Genomic DNA, 23,067 nt, shown 5'->3' with positions numbered 1-23,067 from the left:
CTTTGAATCTCGGTGATCTAGCCTGTTTTTGAGTAGTAATCATGCAATTGCAAGAACAATGTTCGTTGAGATGTCTTGATTCATGCATTGCCATGTCTGGCTCCCTCGATCGAACCATACATGAGCGACTTTACCGGGAGAGATATACCAATGCGGACATGTGAGGCGTGGCAACACATACTTTGAGGAAATTGATGTTGGCGATTGTAGGGACCGAAGTAAAGCACAGGGGCATGGATTGCACCTACTTCTCTTGACCCAATATCCCAGCTGGATTATCAGCAGTAGGTAATGCCAACAGCTTCGTTTCCGGAGCATATCTTGGTCTCCCTGGCCTTACAGAGCAGATTCAGGGCCTTTCTGCAGGGTCAGGCACGGGCAGGGGTAAGCGATATTAGAAGCGGAAGCATGTTGATGCGCTGAAGGTGACGGAAACGGGATTGCATCTGGATTTAGCATGTGCCTTTGAATGTAAGACGGGATTCATGTTGGTTTGACCGTGGTAGCCGGAGCGCAGTGGTGATTTGATTATTACAGCGGCAGCTTATGTTATTGACAGACCCCGTATTCACACTTCGTGAAGCTTCATGTTCTTCAGTGAGCTTTGCCCCGTGAAGACTGTTCTCTAAACCCGGGGTCTAACGTGTGGTATAAAACAAAAGTTCTTCCGAGCATCAGTGCGCACAGCGCGGCTGTCGAGGAAGAACCCCAAGGTGTTCTGATTACCCTAGTTACTGAGGATCCATCTGTTGCCCGCCCCTCTTCTGTTGCGGATAGTTGCGGAGAGCAGAAGTACGCGGGTCGAGACGAACACCTGGTCCCATCTTCGAGGCCAGTGCGGCCAGGGGCTCAAAAAACATTCGCGAAGACGCGCGGTCATGTTGCTTTGGGCCATTCAAGATCAAGTGCGTCAGGCCTAAGGTCTCACTCGGTTCGAGGGATACGCTTCGTATTTCAGGGTAACCCCTGCCGATATAACGGAGCATGAAAGTTAAGAGGGGCGTCGGGGGCGGATTTGATGGCTAGCGCCAACGGTGGCCGTTGAAAATCCCGGGGAGCAATGGCAGTCCGATTAAGAGTAGCACTAAGCCTTGTATGGGGTGAAGAAAGGGCGCATCTGGGGATGTGATCCGCTGTTTCCACTCAAGACAACGTTTGGATCAATGTTGTACATATGAGTGAACCTAGTTGCACCCCACGACTCCGATATTGCTTCAAGTTCAAGGAGCTGTTAGAATGTTTTGTCGATATCTTGATTACGTCGAAATGTCCATGTCGTTGGGCTGAGAATCCGTCATGCGAGGGTCCTTTAGTGATGAAGACCACGACTCTCCGAATCCGCCCAGCTGTTCCCCCGCTCAACCCTTGAAGACTCCACAAAAGTGCGACTCTTCATCGAATCGAAATGCATGACATGGTTCGAAGAATTTCGTTCCAACGACTCTGGAAAGGTTTCTTGTTAGCGATGGTGTTAGTCACACCATCAGGGGTTCTCCTCCCCCTCATTGAGGTATTTGGCCGGTCTCAGTCGCACTGAGCACTGGGCACTGCTAGGCTAAATCCTGTTTCTCAACAGTAGACACGCTACTGCAGGAGCGAAGCACTTCTGGCAGGGTGACTGCTCCTGTAGCAGAAAGCCGCGTCCCATACTACGCTGCAAGATATTGCCATATTCTTACGCGGTACTGAGCATTCTTTGGTCTTGAGAACGGAAGAAAGGGACTCCAACCTACTTAGGAAAGATGTGATTGTCCCGAGAGCATTTGGATCGGTCCAGGGTTGGATTCTTGAGGTTGCGAGTGGTGTTCTAGTACATAACGTTGCATTTGACGGATGAACCATCAAATGAAAACATAAAAGAGGCCCGAGCAAAGCTGCAGCTGGATATACAACAAATAGAGTCGTGCCCGTGTTGTTTATCTTACAAAGTGCCCATACCCGCGGCTGTTCGGAGCGGCCGAAAGAAGAAGTTCGATCGGCCGAGGTCGTGCTCTCGGCGCCATAAGACCCCACGGCGACGTTCGTCGCGTAACGAGGAAACGGAGATAGCGATACGATTTTAACAACTATTTTGAAAATACGCAGCACAGGGATGTATGGAGGATTGATCACAGCCTGACCTGGACATTCTCACGGATTACCATATTTCACAGATGTCCCGTATTACCCGGTCCCGAACTCCGAAAATAAATGGTCTTCACGCAAGGGTGGACTGAATTGTAAAGCGACTTCATTTAAATCATTGCTCTCTCCCCCCAAGGTACAAAGATGTCCAGACTTCAGGAAGGTCGGGAGATGAGAGGCACAGCAAGGTTGGCACTCCTTATTCGAATTCTTGTTTTTGGTACCGAACACAATCCTGAATGAGACAGGCCCTCGCATGAAAGCTGCAGGTGCTGCTAATTGTGCCGGGTCGGCTACATCGCCCCTGCATGCAGAATCTTCGCCAGACTGGATCAGAATAGAAGTCTTCTCCGTGTTGTGCCAAAAGAGATGGAACGTGAGCCACCCCCTGGGAAACAAAGTAAGGTCCAGCCGTCTGATTGCGCTCAAGATATGGAATCGGGTTCATTGTCAAGATAACCAAGATGACCAGTATAAGGCTGGCTTGTAGGCCATGGGCCGTTGTTCATTTGGGAGATCAAGACTGGATCCGTGGGTCTTCGACATTTGAGAAACTTTCCCCTTGTTCTGCCCATGTGGCCAGCATATTCCCAATAATGGCCACGCCTAACACTGTAATCAGAACCGAGTCGAATGGCCATATTGTGAGCGGGATTGCCATAGGTTTTGTTGTCGCCTCCACATGTGTATTATCGCTTCGGCTGTACACACGACTTGTTCTCTTAAGAACAACCGGAAAGGATGACTGGTCAATTCTGTTGGCGCAGGTATGAGAATCCGTAAGGGGCTCTATGGGATTGATGCTAATTATCTTAATAGGTATTTGCCGTTGTAGTCACAATAGCAACATGTTTAGGTATTGATGATTCTGCTCGAAGGAACAAACTCTTGCATGATATACTGACATGGCCATTCCCTCAACACAGAAGTCAAGTATGGTATGGGTAGGCACGTCGAGAATGTTTCGATGGAAGAAACGATGGAGCAACTAAAAGTCAGTTGACCTCTACGCCTAAAGACTCCATGCAGATACTGACAAACAACAGTTTCTGTTGGTTGCAGTTCTCCACTACAACATGGGAATGAACGTTGTCAAGGTATCGTTCTTGCTCCAGTATCGAAGGGTCTTTGTGGCCAAGAACGTTCAGAGAATTTGTTTCTGGGCGATGATTTTCGTGGTTCTCTGGGCATGCGCGCAGGCCACACTGCTTGGCACTTCATGCCTTCCGATATCCATCATCGTACCGAGTACAGCTAGCTTCTGTCTCAACACTCTACCTATTTGGTACTTCTCCTCGGGTATGAGCATGGCAACAGACATCATGATCTTCTGCATTCCACTGCCGTCAGTCCTCAAACTTCGCCTACCTACGAGGCAAAAGGCAATGCTGTTCGGTGTTTTCTCCCTCGGTTTCTTGTAAGTACTTGAGCATCTATCCCTTTTATCTGCTTGATATGATGTGAAGCTAACGATTGCGATTCTTTCAGTGTGTGCATCATCTCCATATACCGCATGTTCACCTTGCGCACTGCCGTCTACAGCGAGGACCCGCCATGGGAAAACATTGGGGCAGCGATTTGGTCAGCCATCGAACTCAATACCTCTATCATCGCTGCATCCCTTCCGACTCTACGCCCGCTGCTCGCGAAGTGGCTCCCTGGTGCCGGTCTTTCCTCCGCCCACAAGAGCACAAGCGCGTACCCCAGATACGGGAGCTCCTCCGGCATGGGCAGAAGCAACTTCAAAGAGCTCAAGAGCAGTGGCCAACGGGAGGTCAGCACCGAGGAGCTTGTCTTGAAGGACATGATAGCCAGCCAGTCGGGTGTCATGCCATCGGTTTACTCGCAGGCCACAGCAGAGCCGAAGGTCGGTCATGGAGTTCAAGGCGCGAGAAATCAATTTGGAAATCAGATCATGGTAACGAGAGAGACGACAATCAGGGAAGGTCGATGAGTATGAGTGGGACTGCAAATCGCATACGCCGTCTCGAGGCACTGGGAGAAGGGAGGCTAGACGGTGTAGTCACCCAACAATGTAATTCAAGTCTCCAGTTCAAATCGTCTTATCAATATCATGTTATTGGTATGAAGCACAGGTCCCCGGATTCTTTCATACTGCCAGGTTATCTACGTACTGACTCATGAATCGACACAGTTCGATGTTGGGACAGCCCGAAAAGCCACGCTAGCTGATGATTCAAAGCAATCATTATATGTAATGAGACGGCTGATAGGGGGGACTATATGTGCGCGATGCGCGTGACGTGTTGGCAAACGTTCGAACTGAAATACTACCATTGCATTACGATGTCTACTATGATCTAACATCTGTCCGGGTCTGCACGTCTCTTTCACTTTGGTGTCGGCGGTGGTTGGCATCTCCATCGTTTTGCAACACCTGGCAGATGCAACGTATTTGCCATTCATCAGACTTCCCTGTAATATCGCCCCAATATTCCCGGATGCTTTGTGCTGCCATTACCATCGTTGGAGTTCGTTGTCGTTGGTGTATCCTTGCTGGATGCTTGCTGCAATAACAGTCTCGTTTACGTCAAAACCTTGAGATTCAATCAATTGTATTGCGGTTTGCTGATCTCATGTTGCCGGACTTGAAGCTTTGATGGTGTTTCTGGGCTCGGGGACAGTTTTAACGAGACCCGAACAGCACATCCGGTCCGATCACCACAGACACTGCCTGCTCGCTCAAGCTTTCACGAACAGGGGTTCTCCATCGACAGCCAGGCCCGCGCCCGTTCTTACTGGTGGATGCTAAAATGTCCGCCAAACGGTACGCAAACTAGTGTCATCGAAGCCGTTCATCCGGCCCTGCAACTCGGGGTAGGTCCTCAAAGCGGGGGAAGGAAAACATGGGGAAATCCTCGTAATCTAGACTGCGATATAGCCGCCTTGAGATCTATAATTGCTGCAGTTGCTCTGGCTCTGGGACGCGAACATGATGAGATGGGGTGATTGGCCTCTTTCTGGTGATCTGTTTTGACTGTCCCAACGTTTGACTGTCCGTGTCGTGTAGTCGGCAGTATGACGTTTTCTTTGGCGGTGTTGTTGGGAATCGCCTCAACGGCTATCCTAGCTTCACCCACTGCACCAGCGGCCTCATTCAACTGGCAGAAAACATCCCACGTGTACGTGTTGCACTCGAATCACCAAATGGGAGATAGACTAATGTTAGAATAGCCTTGCGTTTGGGGACTCGTACACCTATGTACAGGGGACAGAGGGCTGGTGGGGGTACAGTTTTATTGGCTCTCAACTGAATATTTCATTCACGCCAGAGCAGCTTCTTTCGGACAGAATCGTACCCGGACAGAACACCTCTTCAGCCGGGGGCCCCAATTGGATCGAGGAGTTGACGGGTTGCAAAGATGGTCTGCCACGGGACTGTGAGATTCAGCTATGGAACTTTGCCTTTGCAGGCGCCGACATCTCGACCACGTTGTGAGTTCAGTAGCGTAACACGGTTTCCATCAAACGGGTCTGACACTCTTCAAGCGTTCCACTCCATCATGACTATACTATCTCCTTTGAGAACCAGGTCTGGCAATGGGATACCTACGGAAGATCTGTCATAAACGCCGACCAAAAGTTATCCTTGGTAGCCTCTTTCATCGGAATAAACGACATCAACGACATGGCAAACTTTGAATTCCCTCTTCAGAACCTGACAAGTTTTGAAGAGCTGTATACTGCGGCTATTGCGGAGCAGTTCACCGCTTTGGAGACTGTCCACAAGGCTGGCTACCGCAACTTTCTCTTTCTAAACTTGCCTCCTTTGGATAAGACGGTATGTAACTGGGTGCTGCTTGTATCATTTCACGTTTTGCTGATCGTTCAATAGCCCGCATCTCAGACAAACCCCAACCGCAAACCAGACACAGCAATGATCAATACGTTCAATGATGTTCTCAATCAAACTGCAAAGGCCTTCACAGAACAGCACCCAGGAACGACCGCAATGGTGTTTGATACTTACAGCTGGCTCACTCACGTATTCAACAACGCTGCGTCTTTTGGCATCACAAATACCACGTCGTTCTGTCCCAAGTACAACGCGTGGGATATTGCTACCAACTACGAGTCCTCTGGGTGTCAGCCAATAGGCGAATACTTCTGGTATAACTCGGGCCATATCGCATACACCGTGTCACAGCTTCTTGGTTCGAAGGTAGACGAGTTTTTGACACAGAAGAGTGGCAGTTGTGGCAACAAAACTGGACTTGACGAGTCATGGGGGACTCTGTGGGATAACGGGAAGGCGAGCTGATTGTTAGATTATGCGCTGCAGCGAAAAGTCTACTATTATGGTTTCCTAAAATATGGCACCCACCAAATTGAAACAGAGATTCGAATGCATGACAAACATCGCCTCTTCTATAATACTAAACAATGGGCATCGGGATATTCAACGGCAAGGGAATCGAATGTTAGAATATATAATGGCAGGGACTGTTGGCAAGGCAAGCGAGAGGAGATGTTTCATGTCAGGAAACAGTTTAGCCACTGATGTCATATAAATTATTAAAATCTGGTACGCGTTAGTCCGATTTGCTTTGGAGTTGGTGCTAGCCACCGGTGCAATATTGTAATACGCGCGCGGTTTGCTGAATTGGTAAGCATTGAACAACAGTAGAACTTGCCTGTGGATGATGATTCGGCTCGGATATCCGAGTAGCTACATTGCTCCACCTGGTTCTGCCCTAACCTCTTCTTGTTGAAGCAGCAAAAGTACTAAGGCTGACTGAAAGTCCAAGCAAAGATACCAGTCGGTCAGCACTACGCTTGAATAAGCTTTGTCCACCACGTATGTACTAACGCTAAGTTAGTATGGCATCCAAACCAATGACGGCTTTTGTTGGTTCACTAGGTAATTGGGGACATACGCGATCTTGTTACGGATATATATACCAATGATACTCGCCATCATATGGGTTTCAAGCACTACCGAATCCAACCATTACCCGAACTTCGCTGAAGATGTTATCAAAGTCTCTATACATTTCGCTGTTATCTGCGTTCCTCAGCAAGGATGTGGCAGTATGTGCACAACCTGTAACTAGTGGCGCATCACAAGCCGCACCCCGGGTCAGTCTTGGCTATGCCGAGTACGAAGGTACACCCCTTTCCAATGGCATAAACCAATTCCTGGGAATGCGGTAAGTCTTTATATCAACTACATCAAGTCGTCGTCTGGCTCACATATGGTTAGATATGCAGCTCCAGCTATAGGATCGCGTCGTTTCCGGCTCCCCGAAGACCCTCTCAAAGAGAAAGGCCTATTGAAGGCCCAAGCTGTAAGTTTCATAAACCATGTGTTCGCAGCGAGTGCGTTCTTGACATCAAACATCTAGCACGGTCCAATCTGCTTTGGTGTTACAAACCCAGCTACTCCCAGCCCTCCTCTTCAAGCTTCAGAAGATTGCCTATTCATCGATGTCTATGCTCCAGCCAAGACGAAGGCAAATGACAGTGGCGGACTTCCTGTTATGCTCTGGATCCAAGGAGGCGGCTATGTCCAGAATTACAACGCAAACTATAACGGTTCTGGTCTTATTGAAGCATCTCAAGGAGACATGATCGTGGTCACGTTCAACTATCGTGTCGGTCCCTACGGCTTCCTCGCAAGCAAAGACCTTGAGGAGGAAGGGAACTTGAACGTGGGACTTCATGACCAACTTGCTGCAATCAGATGGGTCCAGGAGCATGTGGCTGCATTTGGCGGTGATCGGGATCGAGTCACGCTATTCGGAACTTCCGTCGGTGGCGGCAGCGTTCTGCTGCAACTCCTCGCATACGGAGGCAATTCGACAAACAACACAGCGAAATGGAGCGCTGGAATCGCGCAATCAATGTTCCTGCCATCCGTATTCACTGTCGACGAGATGGAATTCCACTACACGGATCTACTCGATGCTACGAACTGTAGCGACTTGGAATGCCTACGACAAGTCCCCACCGATCAGTTACAAGCAGCAAACGTCGCAGTTCCCTTCCCCAGCCAAGACGAGACTGCACTTTTCGGCTACGGTCCGGTCATAGATGGAAGCTTCCTTCCAGACAGGCCTCTGAATCTTCTACGAGAGGGCCAATTTGCCAAGGACAAGCCTATGATGCTAGGATCATCAAGCACCGAAGGAACGCTTTTTGCACCCCAAGCCAACACCACGGAAGATGTCAACCAATTTTTGAAGGCTCAATTCCCCAGTCTTACCAACGCTACACTCAGTAAATTGAACTCTCTGTATTCCGACACGCCTGCGACGTTTCCCGGCGTCAACACAACGGAAGCCCCATTGTACTATCGCGCAGCAGAGATATACGGTGATTCGTCTTTCATCTGCCCAGCTGTCAATTTCGCCGCGGCTCTCGACGACGCAGGGGTTTCGGTCCGCTTGTTTCGTGACAGCATACTCGACGCAGCTGAGGTTGAAGCCGGCTACATTGTCCCCCACACGTGGGACACCCAGGCCGTTTGGGGTCCGTCGTATGCCATCAACTACGCTGCTTTGCCCGATGCCGACAGCTACGAACCCGGTAAACCAAATTCCGCGATAGTACCCGTAGTGCAGGCATTCTGGACTAGCTTTGCAAGATCATCTGGCAATCCCAATGTTTTCAGGAATCCAGGTGCGCCCACATGGGAGGAATCCAGGCACGGCAGCTTTCTCAACATCCAGACAAATGCTACTCGAATGGAGCGGATCGACAAGTCGTTAGCCGAGAAATGTGCTTACTGGCTGACTCTGGGGGCCGAAACACAGCATTGAATTTGTTTTAGCGTTGCGTGTTGAAACTTATAGAGCTTGTTTATAGAATTGAGAGGATGGCTGTATGTCGTTATTCCTGATTTAATTATATGAGAGCTTTTTTCACAGGAAACTGCCCCTGAAACTCATTCGCTTCCGACTGAAGGTGAAAGGCTGTACGTTACGGCCCCTGTGTACTCGTTGGGTATGACAAGGTTTCGATCAAAATGACGAGGGTGACTGCATTGTGCTGCGCGGCGTATTGCGTTTGGTGCATTTGTAGTGTGTTCAATGTAGTTGTCTATTGTTACTTACATTGATCGTGTCGTGCGAAACTGCATTTAGACCTAGCCATAAGGTACAGTGAGTGCAGCGACAAGAACGACGACAAACATCCGCGGGCCCGGCATCAGTTCCGAAGGTCGGAGCGGGCCAACGGAAAATGTGGAGTTCGTCGGAAGACCGCAGGCATCCAATATTCTAGTCGGCAATTCGGCAAACCACCGATGATGTTTCGCCCGGTAACGGCCGCTATGTATCGTAATGGAGCACCGTAGCCGCTGACGGGAGTTGACAGTAGACTCCGGACGGAACGATCATCTCCGGAAAAGCCGCAGCTAGCAACGGATAAGCATATCCTATCCTATGGTAGTCCTGCGAAGCTCGTGATTTCCCTTTCGATGCATCGTTTTCGTTTAGCCAACTTGAAACTTCATAACACTTCGCATACCCTGAAACATGAGAAACTTGCACCTTTGAGTGCAAATTACACGTACGCTTCAACAGCTACATCATTTAGATCAATCGAATTTTCTAGACATTAGCGACCATTATTGCGGTGGCTGGTGCAAATGGCAAACCTCGTGATTGGCGCGCATAATGATTGAATTCCAGCGACACCAATTATCATCACTGCCACTGCAAGACTGGTCATAACGTTGGGCCTGACTGTTCCATTCTCACTGGGACCATAGTGGGCCGACCTCATGCTATGTTTGCTTTTCGTCGTCCATGTTATCCAATGCGAGGACGACATCACGCCGAGCGGTGCTCTGATGACCGCATGCATGTTGGTGCCCCGGCAAATGTTTGCTCCAACATGGCAGCACACGAGGACGAACCAGAACGGGCGCTTTTAAGCGCATCTGCCCTGGGCAACCCGCATCGCTTGGAGCAGATGCCGTGCAGATCACTCACGTCTGCCCCATGTGTTTATTCAACACAGCGCCCCGCGTCCGTGGGGAGATTGACCGCCTCCCGCTCGCCCGCCGGCACGTCGATGGCCTCGGCTCGGAGGCCGAAGTATAAATTCTGTGAGGGCGCCCGTGTTGGAACAACTGCAGGCGCAAGCGGCCAGTCTGATCTCTTTTTCACGTCTGCCGAAACTCCATCGACTCAGGGCGTACCCCGGGTTTTTGTCTGGCTCTAACCACCAGGAGGCTTTTAACACTACCGTTTCTGGGCATCAGATCTTCCCCGCATCGCCTCCCCAAATCACAGTTGACAAGATCCAATTTTACCCCGGATTGCGCTCCGCAACGTGAACTCGGTATTTTACGTCACTGACAGCCCAAACGACTTGATAAAATCCTCAAAGACGGAATTCGAACAACTGATAGGCTTTTTCCTGCGAAAGAAGATTCACAGGCAATTTCTCAGTTCCAAGAAGCGAAGTGCAGATTCCAAGAAACACTCATCCCTATATTAGGCCCCTTCAACATGGCACTCTTCAGCCTTGGCCGGGGCAAAAGGCTCCAAATGGGCGTCACCGTTTGTTGTACGCAAGGCTATTATTCTTTCGTTATTGATTAGTTGTTGAAATTGTTGATTGAAGCTTACTTTTCTGCAGGTTTAATTGCGTTCGTTTTATTCGGCTACGACCAAGTGTGTCAACTGTTACTGGAATCTACTTGCGTTTGAAAGATTCTAACCAGTAATACAGGGAGTCTTTGGGGGTATTCTACAGATGGAGGACTGGTTGAATCAGTTCGACCACCCTTCCGACTCAGAAACCGGCATTATTGTGTCGTGTTATAATCTAGGTTGTCTGGCTGGATGCGTTCGTAAGTTGGAATATCTTCCACGGTCGGTGTTGAATGCTGAACAAAGTGCTAGTTAACTTCATCTTCGGAGAGACACTCGGCCGCCGGAAGACAATTTGGTCCGCCATGGGCTTGGTGATCGTGGGAGCCACGCTCCAGGCCAGTGCTTTCACAGTTCCTCATCTAGTCATTGGACGTGTGGTGACAGGATTGGGAACTGGTATGAAGACTTCAACCGTACCTATGTAAGGCATATTCTCGGCAACACTCCCGTTGAAACAGCTGCTCAACTGCTAACCATCATTACTTGTCTAGGTACCAATCCGAGCTCTGCGACCGAAAATACCGCGGCCGTCTCGTCTCCGCCGAAACCCTCTTCGTCGGTGTTGGCATTGTTTTTGCGTACTGGTTTGACTTCGGTATGTCTTTCGTAGGCGGACCAGTTGCGTGGCGTCTACCCCTTGCCTTCCAGATGATCTTTGCGTTTGTGGTCGTTGTCTTGGTATTTGCCCTACCCGAGTCGCCTCGCTGGCTTTTCAAACACGGCCGTGAGCAGGAGGCTGTCCAGGTACTTTGCGACGTCTTTGATAAGGACGTATCCGACGAGTACATCCGAGCAGAGGTCCATGCCATCCACCATGCTATCGAACTCGAGGCTGCCGAGCAAAAGCAATCATCATTTTCGAGCATCTTCAAGAATGACCGCGTCAAGACGGGACAGCGTGTGCTTTTGGCATGGGGAGCACAGTTCATGAACCAGATTGGCGGTATCAACCTGGTCGTGTACTATATCCCGAGCGTCTTGGTGCAGAATGTTGGGATGACAGCGCAAATGGCTCAGATCATCGGCGGATGTGTTCAGATGATGTTCATGTTTGGCTCAATCCTACCCGCTCTGGCCCTGGATCGGATGGGTCGTCGCAAGACGATGATATGGAGCAGTGCTGGGCTGGGCGTGTGCATGCTCATGATCTCGATCCTTCTGTCCCGTGTTGGGTTCACCAACGGACAAGCTTGCGCCTCGGCTTCAGTTGCGTTTTTCTTCTTGTGAGTCTCGATTCTTCCCCTTGGACCTCGATGCAGGTTGACTAACATCTTGCAAAGGTACAACCTCATCTTCGGCATGGGAATGAACTGCGTCCCATGGGTGGTAGTCCCCGAGATTCTCCCACTCCATGCCAGAACCCGAGGTACGGCCGTCGGAATCAGTTCCAATTGGCTCTGGAACTTCTTCGTCGTCATGATTACACCCGTCATCATCAACCGACTGCAGTGGAAGGCTTATTTGATCTTCGTCGTCACCAACTTTGCCTTCATCCCGATTATCTACTTCTTCTACCCAGAAACCAGCAATATGCGTCTGGAGGATATCGATGAGTTCTTCACTCAAGGCCGCAACCCAGTCAAGGTGGCCAAAGAGATGCAGAAGGCCATGAAGAGCGGACTTGATGTTGGCACTGACGCAGAGAAGACGGTCTCAAGTTCTTCCGACAAAGAGAAGGTGCACGTAGAGCATTCATAGATCGGATCCAGCATGATATGTGGCGGAGTTTCGAAATTCGGGGGGCTGCATACACTCCAGTAGTATACTCATCTAAATACTCGCTACATAAAATCGATTTCCGTATCCCAAGAATTCCTCTACAAGAGCTTGTATACCAACTTCTCATTCGAAACCTTGCCTTCTTCGGATAGTCTGAATCCTTCAGTTACACTCTCCAGTCCGCCAAGCTCCCGAACTTGGTTCGGCTTCACCTGACCTCGCTCCAAGTACTGAGGCAAAAGTGTCAGGTACTTTTCCCAGACTTTCTTGTCTTGGGGCGTCTCGTCGCCGCAATTGTCGAAACGAAAAGGAAGAGCCCGTTCAAACACAGTATAGACAACAGTCCACTCGATCTTGGTGTGAGGGTTAACAGCCTTGATCTCCTCCTTCGCGGGTGGGTGAGTTGGTATGAGAGTGAGGACGTGATCACCCGGACTGTTCGAAAGAGCCTTGGCAATATTCAACGTCGAGCCGTGCTCAGACACAGTGTCAAGCGCGTGGTGAAGCTTGCCATCCGTAAGCTTTCTCACTTCCGCAGCCCAGTCGCCATGATAGTCAAGCGCAACGTCAGCACCCAGAGCCTTCAGGTACTCATGGTTCCGAGGAGATGCAGTGGTGATGACACGCAGGCCGCTCAATTTTGCAAGTTGAATAGCGTAGTTCCCAACACTAGTAGCACCGCCGTATATCAAAACCCAGTTGTCGCTATTTGCGCCAGAGGGCTCTGGGAGCGCAAGACGCTGGTACAGAGCCTGCACACTAGTCGCAAACGCGAGGCCGATTGTAGAGGCATCCTTCAATTCTACACTGTCGGGAACCTCGAAGAGCAGCGTCGACTCAACGGGAACATACTCCGCAAACCCGCCGCGAATCAGATTGGCAGGGGTACCGTTGTTGCTGGTTCCTTGCACGAACCCGGCGACGCGCTGGCCCTTCCGCCATGTGGAGCCGTTCGGGTCCTCGATGGTACCCGCAAAATCGGTGCCGACGATCAGGCCGGCCGGGGCGGGTGGGGCGACGGGCGGAGAGCCGTTGACGGATTTCCAGTCGGACGGGTTTTGAGCGGAGTAATGCACCTTGACGAGTACCTCGCCGGGGCCGGCGACCGGAGTGGGAACGGATTGGACGGATACAAAGCCGTTGCCTTGGGTGACTAATGCTTTCATAGAAGACATCCTGAATTTGAACCTGTGAAAGGTGAATGTTTCGCTGGCGTTGGCTGATTACTGTCAAACGATAACGTTACTTCCTCCTGACTCAATCATGCAGCTTTCGCCGCCATTTTATTCTTCCTCTCAAGCTCCTGCCAACCAATACATTACGAGGATTTCAGACAACACATTTCTAAGCAAGATCTCACAAAGCGACGCAGGCACGCACGTTTGTCCGCAAGTCCGCATCTCTGCAACGCCGCTGCATTAACCCGCATTCGTAGAAAGTGCCTTCTTGGGAAACAATACTAACACGCATATTTGTTTGACGTGATACAGCGCAGTGATCATGCAATTCGTAAGCGACGATACCACACGGCTTAATAAACCGTCCGCGTGAGACGCTCCGCCGGAGCTCAGTTACGCCGCGGGATTGGATCTTTGGCGCCACGCTCTAGCCGGAATCGGAACACAAAATGAGAAACCACTGTGCTAACAGAGCATGTATATAACGTTATGATCCCCAAAGCCATGAGCACCAGCATGTCATTGCGAATTATGGCGTTTTCTAGTTGGTGGAAATGCTGAAATGCTGTGATCAAAAATGGTAGAAGAAAGGAAAACGGCAGCTGCTTTATGGAAAGCCCTTGTGCAGCTTCCAATATAAATATCACGGCCAGATGAGGCGTCAATATACTTTCTTCTTCTTAGGTGAAAGTCATCTGCCCTCAACAGTGCGTTAACATGGTCCACATCAAAAAGGTTGTTGTCCTTGGTGTAAGTTCAGTATCAAGAGCTCTGTCTATATCCCAAAACTCATGGCACGTTCTAGGCTACAGGCGCTCTCGGCGAGGTCTTGATTCCAGCTCTTGTTGCTGCTAACTTCGACGTAGCCTGCATCCTCCGTCCCGGAAGTGCGTCGAAAATTTCAGGGCAAGTCAGCATCAAACGGGCAGATTACTCCGATATATCAGCCCTGACCTCAGCCTTTGATGGCCACGACGCAGTGGTCGAAGCATTCAACCCCGCGGCGGCGATCCACCAGAAAGCAATTCTCGAAGCCGTCCTCAACGCGGGAGTTCGACACGTCATCACACCGGACTTCAGCGGGAACACATTTCACCCACGCGCCGGAGAGGTCCTGATATTCAACCCGAAGCTTGAGGCCCAGCGAGAGCTGGAAAGAGTAGTCGCAGAGTCTGATGGCAAGCTTTCCTGGACGGCGATTGTGACAGGTCCGTGGTACGACTGGACGATTGAGAAGGGAATCTTTTGGGTGAATCGGGAAAGGAAAGTGATTACCCGGTATGGCTCGGGCAACCAGAGGTACAGCATGAGTCGGCGCGACCTCAACGGGGAGGCGTTGGTTGCTGTACTAAGCAACCCGGGCAAGTATCAAAACCGCGCGGCGTACTTTGCTAGCCACACGGTTTCCACAAACCAACTCATTTCCATTGTCAAAGAGCTGGCGTTGGAAGGCTGGAAGGTTGAAGACGTTCCGTTTGACGGACTTTTCGAGAAGGCTCACAAGATGTGGCAGGAAGACACTCGCAACGGCGTCCAGGACAGACTAAATTCAAAGGCGTACGCAGCTCTGTCGACGGTGGCCCTGTTGGATGAGGATAATCGGTATGGTTCGAACTTCGAGAGCCAGGTGGAACGTGTTGGGGATGAGGGGGAAGATGCTCTGAAGGACGGCCTGAGGAAGTTACTCAGTTAAATAACATTTTTAAGCTTACGTCCACTACAGAACAGCTTGAATTAAGAGTAGAATTTCGACTGATTACAATAGAACGTCAGCACTGAATTCAAGTAGCTTCATCGTGATGTATTAACCGTGTCAAGTCCCAATACCATGGCATCGAATGTTCATGGACTATTCTCCAACCTGTTCTTGATCTCCATGAGCAAGGAAATGAGGCAGCTTGCAAAGCCAACTGAACTTCAGCTTACAGTCGCGTCAACAGTGGCAAAGGAGCAGACGTCAATGTGACAAGAGAGGTCCACTCATAAGACCTCCTCCAATAGTAGGGGTTGAGTCTCGGCCAGCGCCGACAGTCATGAAGGAAGTGCAACCCACCCGGCGCCGTAGTTCTGGGACATCTGTCTATGCATTCTACTGCAGGCGTCTGCGCCGAGATTCTAGAATGCGGCAAGGGACGAGTAAGAGTGGATAGTTCCGAGGTCCCCTCAGTTGACAGCTCGGCATAACCGACGCTTGATAGACATGAAGGTCTGCATGCCGCGCACCTAAGCGCGAGTTATTTACTACAATGCGCCTGTATCTGGGGCGACAACTATGAGTAGCTCGTGAGCTGATGTCAGTGAAGAAATAACGAGTGCCCGCCCTGAACCAAGTCGGGTTGATCTCGATTGCCCGAGAGCTATTATCAACCCAAGAGGAAGCCTTCTCTGCATTTTCTACTGTCTTGAGGCGTGGGCTGTTAGACTTAACATAACCACCTATTGAGGGCATGAGAGCCTCGCCGTTATGTAGATGCCTATTCTAGAAGCATGGCATTTCGGTCGGAATCACCGATGCCACACAGAACTCCCAGCTGACATGCCTGACCAACAAACGACGACTAGCCAACAAGTGTGACGCCGTATGATATTACAAGGCCATATCAACTGTGGCCTTGCCGCCAGAAGCAACATGCCAATCTCATGTGGTTTGGCACATTTACGTACGGCCTATCAGCATGAAAGTGAAGACACGTGTGTATTGTGCCGCATATTGAGGCTGCCTTATGCAATAAACATGGCTCTGTGAGTTGAAATCACCGAGCCGGTCACTTGAGACTGCAGAAGGAGACAGGCTAGCCGTGTTGCACACCGAAGGGCCAAGCAGCAGCCTGCTAGAATAATCGCCATATATTACAAATGATGCTTCGACGCCGTAGAACCAATTGTGATTATCTTCGGGCATTTGGCAGGATCCACCATTAACTGGAAAGGTTGGGGTTCAAAAGAGATGCCAACAGCACAACAGACTGTGGATGATGTTAGAAATCGCGTCTTTCGGGCCATCAAATGTTGAATGAAGCGGCGAACTAGTTAGCGTAACCATCGGCGATTATGAAAGATTGTTGCCAGTTCGGGGGGTCTCCAAAGTCCAGAAACAATCGTCGAAGTCGGTCGGAAACCTAGGCCCTGCTTCTGAGTTGTCGTGGGTCAGGGGATTTCAAGCCTGAAGGAAAGTATTGCAGTTACCCAGCAATATCAGGCGATTAAAAATTCTGCACCACTCTTCCAGGCTCGTCAGGTACAGAAAACCGACTGCTGCTCGTGTTCATTCTGTCGTCGAAGGGTCTGGTGAAACCAAGATCCACAGAACCCAAGAAAGCCCAGCCAGGACGTCTGGCAGGTCTTGGTTAGCATAGAAAGACCACGGGCTCCGAAGCGGCATGCTGATTCGCTTAGGAGAAAGGATCGAATCGACTTGGTAATTGCTTGGGTTTCTTGGAGGTCTTGGAGGTCTTGGTCCTTTGGTCGGTAATAGGTAATAAGTGTGGGTGTGTATGCGGCACAGCGGCCAACACCGGGGTGACGGTACGGTACGTAAGTAACCCGGTAGCACAACGTGTTGAGGGATGACGAAGGTCGGAGGCCAATCATCCCACCGTGTGTCTCTTGCGTAGAAAGCACGCGTAAATCCAAGCTCGAGTGGTCGTCAGCTCGCTCGTGGTTCGCGAAACCGGTCGGTTTGGTGAATGAATTCGGTGGAATAGAGGAGCTGACGGGATAGCGCAGCGCAAATGAAGGGACGGAAACCGGGCATCTAGCTGTATCGGGGAAGTATTGGAGGGACCCCCGGAGGGCCATTTTCCTCTCCTCGGTGGGAGGACGAATGAGACCGGGTAGTTAGGCAGAGGGAGCAGCCCGGGCAAGCCAACCCGCCTGGGCGGAGCGAGTGAGTGGTTGAGGTGGGAGGAAATGACATTCGATACAGACGGCGAGCGGAGCGTTCTGGGAGGCACTGGATGCAGTCGAGGTCTTGGCCGCTTGGCGGAGGGAGCGCGCTTTATAGAATTCCGGGCATTCGTGCCACATTGGGGACGTTTGGGCTGACGGGAGAGGTGAGTCGTGTGAAGCCGCGAGAGGAAGTTAAAAGATGTTGAAGGGATGGATGGTCCGGGGATCTGGACGGGAAGAACCACAGGGAGGGACGGGACCACACACGTGGGGGAACCGGAGGCCGTGATTCGGCAGTTGTGGGGGATGAAAGTGGGGCCGTGACTGACATGCACGGGGCGCTTGGCGCTTCCTGTGAGCGCCAGTCTTGGCGCTTGGCGCGCCAAGTCGCTTGTGACGCCCCACTCGGTAGTGGATCTCGGTCGCTTCTTTGGGGAAGGCGCGTCCCATGCTTCCCGTCACTTCCCATTGTGAGTCCGTGTTTCTCGCGATATCTCTCCATCGACATCTGCTTCCTCGACTCTTCGGCCATGGCATCGGCGCTGGGCAACAATCGAATATTCTCAGAGCTCTGGGCAATGAAAAGTCTATCCGATTTTCCATCCCTATTGGCCCGCGAGCAGGTCTCCCAAAGAGCGAGTTCATCATATTCTACCCACCTGTTTCCACCCTCCCGAGCCACCGACCAACGTCGTTTCTCGGAATCGTTGCCAGGCCAGAGCTGAAGATCCTGGAACGCGGACTGCGACGCTCATCAAGTATCCAGTCCTCCCGTTCGCACGTGGGTGATGGCAGCCATCGTCTTGCTGCCGCATACACGCTTGCGTCCAGACACTCACTACCCACACCATTCCGCCCCCTGCAACGTTCAAGACAGCCAGACTCTCAGCTCGTCGTCTTGAGCATCCGCTTTCTTCCACCGAAGAGCCCCCACACTTATGCGCCATCGCCATGCCTTCGTGATTTGCCCTGTTGAGGCATCCAAATGTCATCTCTCGATATAGAACTTCTTCAGGTATCAAGAGCCTTTGGGCGTTCACGATCATAGAACGCCTCATCAGCTTGATGCCTTGGACTCCAGCACACATCTCGAACTTTCCCGGGGAGAATTCGTCAACGAACCACTGACATCTTCAACATTGAAGTACATCGACAACTCCAATCTTTCTACCAGCCAGTCCCAAAATGGGAAACACCTTGAACGGCTGCAACCCTCGTACCCTAAGGATGCACCCGTGTAAAATTTGATCGAAGGCTATCGACGGGCCCGCCGCGCTTGCATATGATGGATGTGGCGAGTCCTTGCCGGCGGATTTGCGTTTTGCAGAATGGAGTGGTGGCATGCCCTTGTTCCACTTCTGCTGATGTTGGTCTGCAGCCTGCACTCGCCGCCGCAGCTGGGCTGTCTCCCACGCCCGAGAAGACATGGAATCGTGCCTTGCACGACCCCGGCCCCGGCCATCACTCGGATGCCAACTTGGAGGGTTGTCTCGCTGTGGACCATGGTTCGCCTGCGATCGCCCTCCCGTCTGGTATATATCCTCTGCATCTGCCCGGTCTCTGTCCTCCCGCTTCCATGTTGACTTCTCGAACATCATCCCCCTCCCCGGCCTTGCTTTCCGCGCCACCATAAGGGTCTTCGATCTCTTCTTTAACCCTCCCTTGCGTTAGGCAGACCTGCTTTGCAGCATTCTGCATTTCAGTCCGACACATTCTTTGATATTTCAGACAGAAGAGGCCAAGTTTCAGCGCACTCGCGCCAGCCGACAAGATGGCTCTGCATCAGTACGACTACATCTTTGCCATCGGCACAATCTTCGCGTTTCTTGACGCCTGGAACATCGGTAAGTCCACTTGGACTCGAAGAATGAATGAGCAGAGTCAGAATGAGACTAACTCTACCTCTCCACAGGTGCTAACGATGTTGCCAACTCGTGGGCCACGTCGGTCTCATCCCGATCCATCAGCTACATCCAGGCTATGACCTTGGGTTCAATTCTCGAATTCGTCGGTGCCGTCGGAGTAGGTGCTCGCGTAGCCGACACCATTCGTACCAAGATTGTCGACATCGACTTCTTCGAGAATGACCCTGCCCTTCTCATGCTCGGCATGACTTGTGCCGTTGTCGCCTCGTCCATCTACCTTACCTTCTGCACCAAGATCGGTCTTCCTGTTTCCACCACCCACTCCATCATGGGCGGTGTCATCGGCATGGGTGTCGCTCTTATCGGCGCAGAGAATATTCACTGGACATCGGCTAGCGGCAGCATTGACTCTGGTGTCGTTTCCGTCTTCCTGGCTTGGATTATTGCCCCCGGCTTGGCTGGTGCCTTCGGTGCCATCATCTTCACCATCACCAAGTATGGTGTCATGCTGCGCAAGAACCCTGTCATGAAGGGTCTCATGCTCACGCCGGTTTACTTTGGCATCACTGCCTCTCTGCTTACCATGTTGATTGTCTGGAAGGGCGGCTCCATCAAGGTCAACTTCAACGACGCCGAGACTGCTGGTATGATCGTCGGTGTTGGTGCTGCCTGGGCACTTGTCATCACCATCTTCCTTGTTCCGTGGCTGTACCGCATTGTCCTGAAGGATGACTGGCAGCTTCGATGGTGGCACATCCCCCTTGGGCCTCTTTTGCTGCGCCGCCCTGAGCCTCCTGCTCAGCCCGAGGGCGTTGCCGGTGGTATCCGCGACTTTTACTCCGGCCACATGACCAAGGAGGAACTTGATTCTGCTCGTGGAGGCGTCGTTCACACCCACAGCAATGATGTCGAGTCTGGCTCCGCCGATGGCGAGAAGAAGGTCGTTCAGGACAACACCGACGCCCAAACTCCCGCTCCGCGCCAGGATTACACTCACAAGCCAATTGTCGGTCCTCGCCCTGAGGGTCCTTTGTACTCCGGCGCCGTTCTCTTCTGGATGGTCAAGAAGGTCTTTCTGTCTGGTGTCGACCAGGACATTATCAACATGCAGAAGAAGGAGAGCGTACTTACCGGTGACTTGGAGGAGATGCACGCTCGCGTCCAGCACTACGACAACAAGGCAGAGTTCCTGTACTCTTTCATGCAAGTCATGACTGCCTGTACTGCCTCTTTCACCCACGGTGCCAACGACGTTGCCAATGCTATTGGCCCCTATGCCACTATCTACCAGGTTTGGAGCACTGGCGCGCTGAAGGGTAGCAAGGCCGATGTTCCGATCTGGATTCTCTGCTTCGGAGGTGTCGGCATTGCACTCGGTATCTGGACTTACGGATACAACATCATGCGCAACCTCGGTAACCGCTTGACCCTCCACTCTCCCGCCCGTGGCTTCTCCATGGAACTGGGTGCCGCTGTCACCATCATCCTGGCCACCCGTCTCAGTGAGTGTCTGCAACCTTTGACCATACACCACCGTTGCTAACAGCTTGGATAGAACTTCCCGTTTCCACCACTCAGTGCATCACCGGTGCGACTGTCGGTGTCGGTCTTTGTTCGGGTACCTGGCGCTCTATCAACTGGCGCATGGTCGGCTGGATCTACATGGGATGGATCATCACCCTGCCTACCGCTGGCATCATCTCAGGCTGTCTTACCGGCATCATCATCAACGCTCCCCGATGGGGAATGACCAACTAAAACGGTTGACTGGCAGTAGTAATTTGAGAATGGTCCTCGGATAGTAGGCTCTCTGCCTAGTCGTTTTCGATCTCGGGCGCATCGGGACCTTCGCATTTCTGGATCTTGTACCCAAAAAGACTTCTATTGTATTTTGCTCTTTCTCGACACATAGACTACTCATATCCTCATTAGTGATGTGCTATATAATCAAATTATCAATCAAGACAAACTCAGTGCTAGTATGTGCTTCAATCATCTCTCGCCGGGCAGAACGGAATAGAGTGGAGACAGTCGGGCCCGGCCCCGGAGCGAGTGGGTCCGGTGCTCGGTGCTGTCCGGGACGCAGCTACGAGGGCCGGCGGTGAATGTGCGCAACGGCACGGATGCGACCAAAAAGACGGCGGGATGGAAGAATAGAAACGGTGCCTTTGAATACAAGGTAGAGAGATATGTGAAAGGTGGGAAATGATCATCGTCGCCGGTCATCTGCATATGAAAGTCATATCAGCCTAGATCAAGATTTGGAGGGGAGTTGCTCATCTACCAACATGAGATCATGGTGCTAAGGATGGAAGAAATAGCATGGCTCATTCTCGCGAAGAGTGCCGCAAGCAAGAAGTGACGAGGATCATATACGCTGCCGCAGTGGCTATGCAATTGAATAAGGAGGCCTCTGTTTTGGTTGACGAATATGGCTCATGGCGGTGCCAAGACCATCATTCGTGCGCGACTAATAGCCAAAATGTGCTGCCAAGACTTGACGAGCGACGACAATCGCTCTTCCTCATCATGAAATGTTTGGAAAAGACTGAGAAGCTGTCTTGGCAGCCGCGATGGCAAAGCTGGACGACAGGTTCATGAAAAATGTCTCATACAATAAGCGAAGGTGTAATGGCCGCCGGTTCGTCTTGGCGTTCGGTGAGGGATCGAGAGAACAGAGGCGCAGTACGAGGAACAGCGAGCACGACATAGTGGTTTGCTGCTTCTTTATGTCTTGGCGCACAGTTCACCCGTCGAACTGGCGAGAAACGGTAGACCCGTTCGAGCATGGATCATGGCTACGAGTGCGTTGCAGCGGTTGCAGGGAGTCTTCGGTTGCAGCGCGGGTGGTAGATCTAGCCGTTGTGGGAAGTGGATGGCAATATGGACCACCTGGCGACATCTTTCCTGATGAGTTAGATGGGCTGCTGGTCTCTCGTTCGTTTTGTTGAGAACCTACATGTAGCTCATCATTGCAATCCTCGAGGGAGAAAATTGCTTCATGTTGTGACGGTTACAGCGGATGAACCCATCATGTATAACCCAGGTTTCACAGCGAAAGAACCCCCCGCCAGCACACAAAACACGCAACGTTATTGAACATCAAGATGCTTTCCTTCCAAGGCCGGGGCAGACATGTTTGCTCAGGACAACGGCAAACGATCTGACGGTGCATTTCGGAATCTACCAGCAGGATGGGTCGGTTGGAGAGTCCCCCACACCCCGGCTTGCTGAGAAAGCTTAATTGACATTGGCGCCCTCTGTGACCCACGTAGACAACCGATGGACACCTCATTTGATGTGCATCTCAAATAATGCGTCTCAACTCTCGTCACTTTGGATCGAGGAGTTTAACGACAAAGCTGCGGCTCGATCAACTACTTCATTACTCACAAACACTACCTTTCGATTGCTCATCAACATTATAGCTGAATTGGACCACCGTGAGACGACCGTCAGCCGGAGGTCGCAAGAAGCCCACAAAATCCTTCACAATGCTGCTCAGAAATTGGGGTGCAAATCAACCCTGAGAAAACAACCCCTGGACTTGCTCGGTTTCCAATGGGGTTAGCTTCAATTGAGACCAACAGGGGCACAACAACGAGGCACGACCTCGTGCCAAGACGATTGGATGAGAGCAATTGTGAGTTGGACTGTCTTCAGAAA

General features: G+C 51.3%; 4 protein-coding genes across 4 annotated transcripts; 3 read left to right on the top strand and 1 right to left on the bottom strand.

Annotated features, from left to right (window-relative positions):
- Nucleotides 1-2,720: 2,720 nt before the first annotated feature.
- Nucleotides 2,721-6,406, top strand: CkaCkLH20_11639 (lysophospholipase a; the record flags this gene model as incomplete). The annotated part of the gene is made up of 8 exons (XM_038894353.1): nucleotides 2,721-2,787; nucleotides 3,051-3,118; nucleotides 3,171-3,541; nucleotides 3,613-3,995; nucleotides 5,216-5,267; nucleotides 5,320-5,580; nucleotides 5,635-5,926; nucleotides 5,981-6,406. The coding sequence occupies 8 exons, from the start codon at nucleotides 2,721-2,723 to the stop codon at nucleotides 6,404-6,406; spliced, it is 1,920 nt and encodes a 639-aa protein (XP_038740428.1).
- Nucleotides 6,407-7,340: 934 nt separating this feature from the next.
- CkaCkLH20_11638 (hexose carrier protein) lies at nucleotides 7,341-12,449 on the top strand (the record flags this gene model as incomplete). The annotated part of the gene is made up of 7 exons (XM_038894352.1): nucleotides 7,341-7,433; nucleotides 7,491-8,673; nucleotides 10,735-10,769; nucleotides 10,828-10,948; nucleotides 11,001-11,172; nucleotides 11,243-11,974; nucleotides 12,032-12,449. 7 exons carry the CDS (start codon nucleotides 7,341-7,343, stop codon nucleotides 12,447-12,449), a joined length of 2,754 nt encoding a protein of 917 aa, XP_038740427.1.
- A 119-nt stretch (nucleotides 12,450-12,568) lies between these two features.
- Nucleotides 12,569-13,645, bottom strand: CkaCkLH20_11637 (zinc-binding oxidoreductase; the record flags this gene model as incomplete). The annotated part of the gene is made up of 1 exon (XM_038894351.1): nucleotides 12,569-13,645. One exon carries the CDS (start codon nucleotides 13,643-13,645, stop codon nucleotides 12,569-12,571), a length of 1,077 nt encoding a protein of 358 aa, XP_038740426.1.
- A 720-nt stretch (nucleotides 13,646-14,365) lies between these two features.
- On the top strand, nucleotides 14,366-21,159 carry CkaCkLH20_11636 (phosphate-repressible na+ phosphate cotransporter; the record flags this gene model as incomplete). The annotated part of the gene is made up of 6 exons (XM_038894350.1): nucleotides 14,366-14,398; nucleotides 14,454-14,535; nucleotides 14,596-15,250; nucleotides 19,265-19,380; nucleotides 19,449-20,903; nucleotides 20,957-21,159. 6 exons carry the CDS (start codon nucleotides 14,366-14,368, stop codon nucleotides 21,157-21,159), a joined length of 2,544 nt encoding a protein of 847 aa, XP_038740425.1.
- Between the last annotated feature and the right edge of the window lie 1,908 nt (nucleotides 21,160-23,067).

Source organism: Colletotrichum karsti (genome assembly GCF_011947395.1).
Source record: "Colletotrichum karsti strain CkLH20 chromosome Unknown Scaffold49, whole genome shotgun sequence".
Taxonomy (NCBI): domain Eukaryota; kingdom Fungi; phylum Ascomycota; class Sordariomycetes; order Glomerellales; family Glomerellaceae; genus Colletotrichum; species Colletotrichum karsti.
Note: the sequence above shows the minus strand (reverse complement) of the source record. Positions and strands in the feature narration are given on the sequence as shown.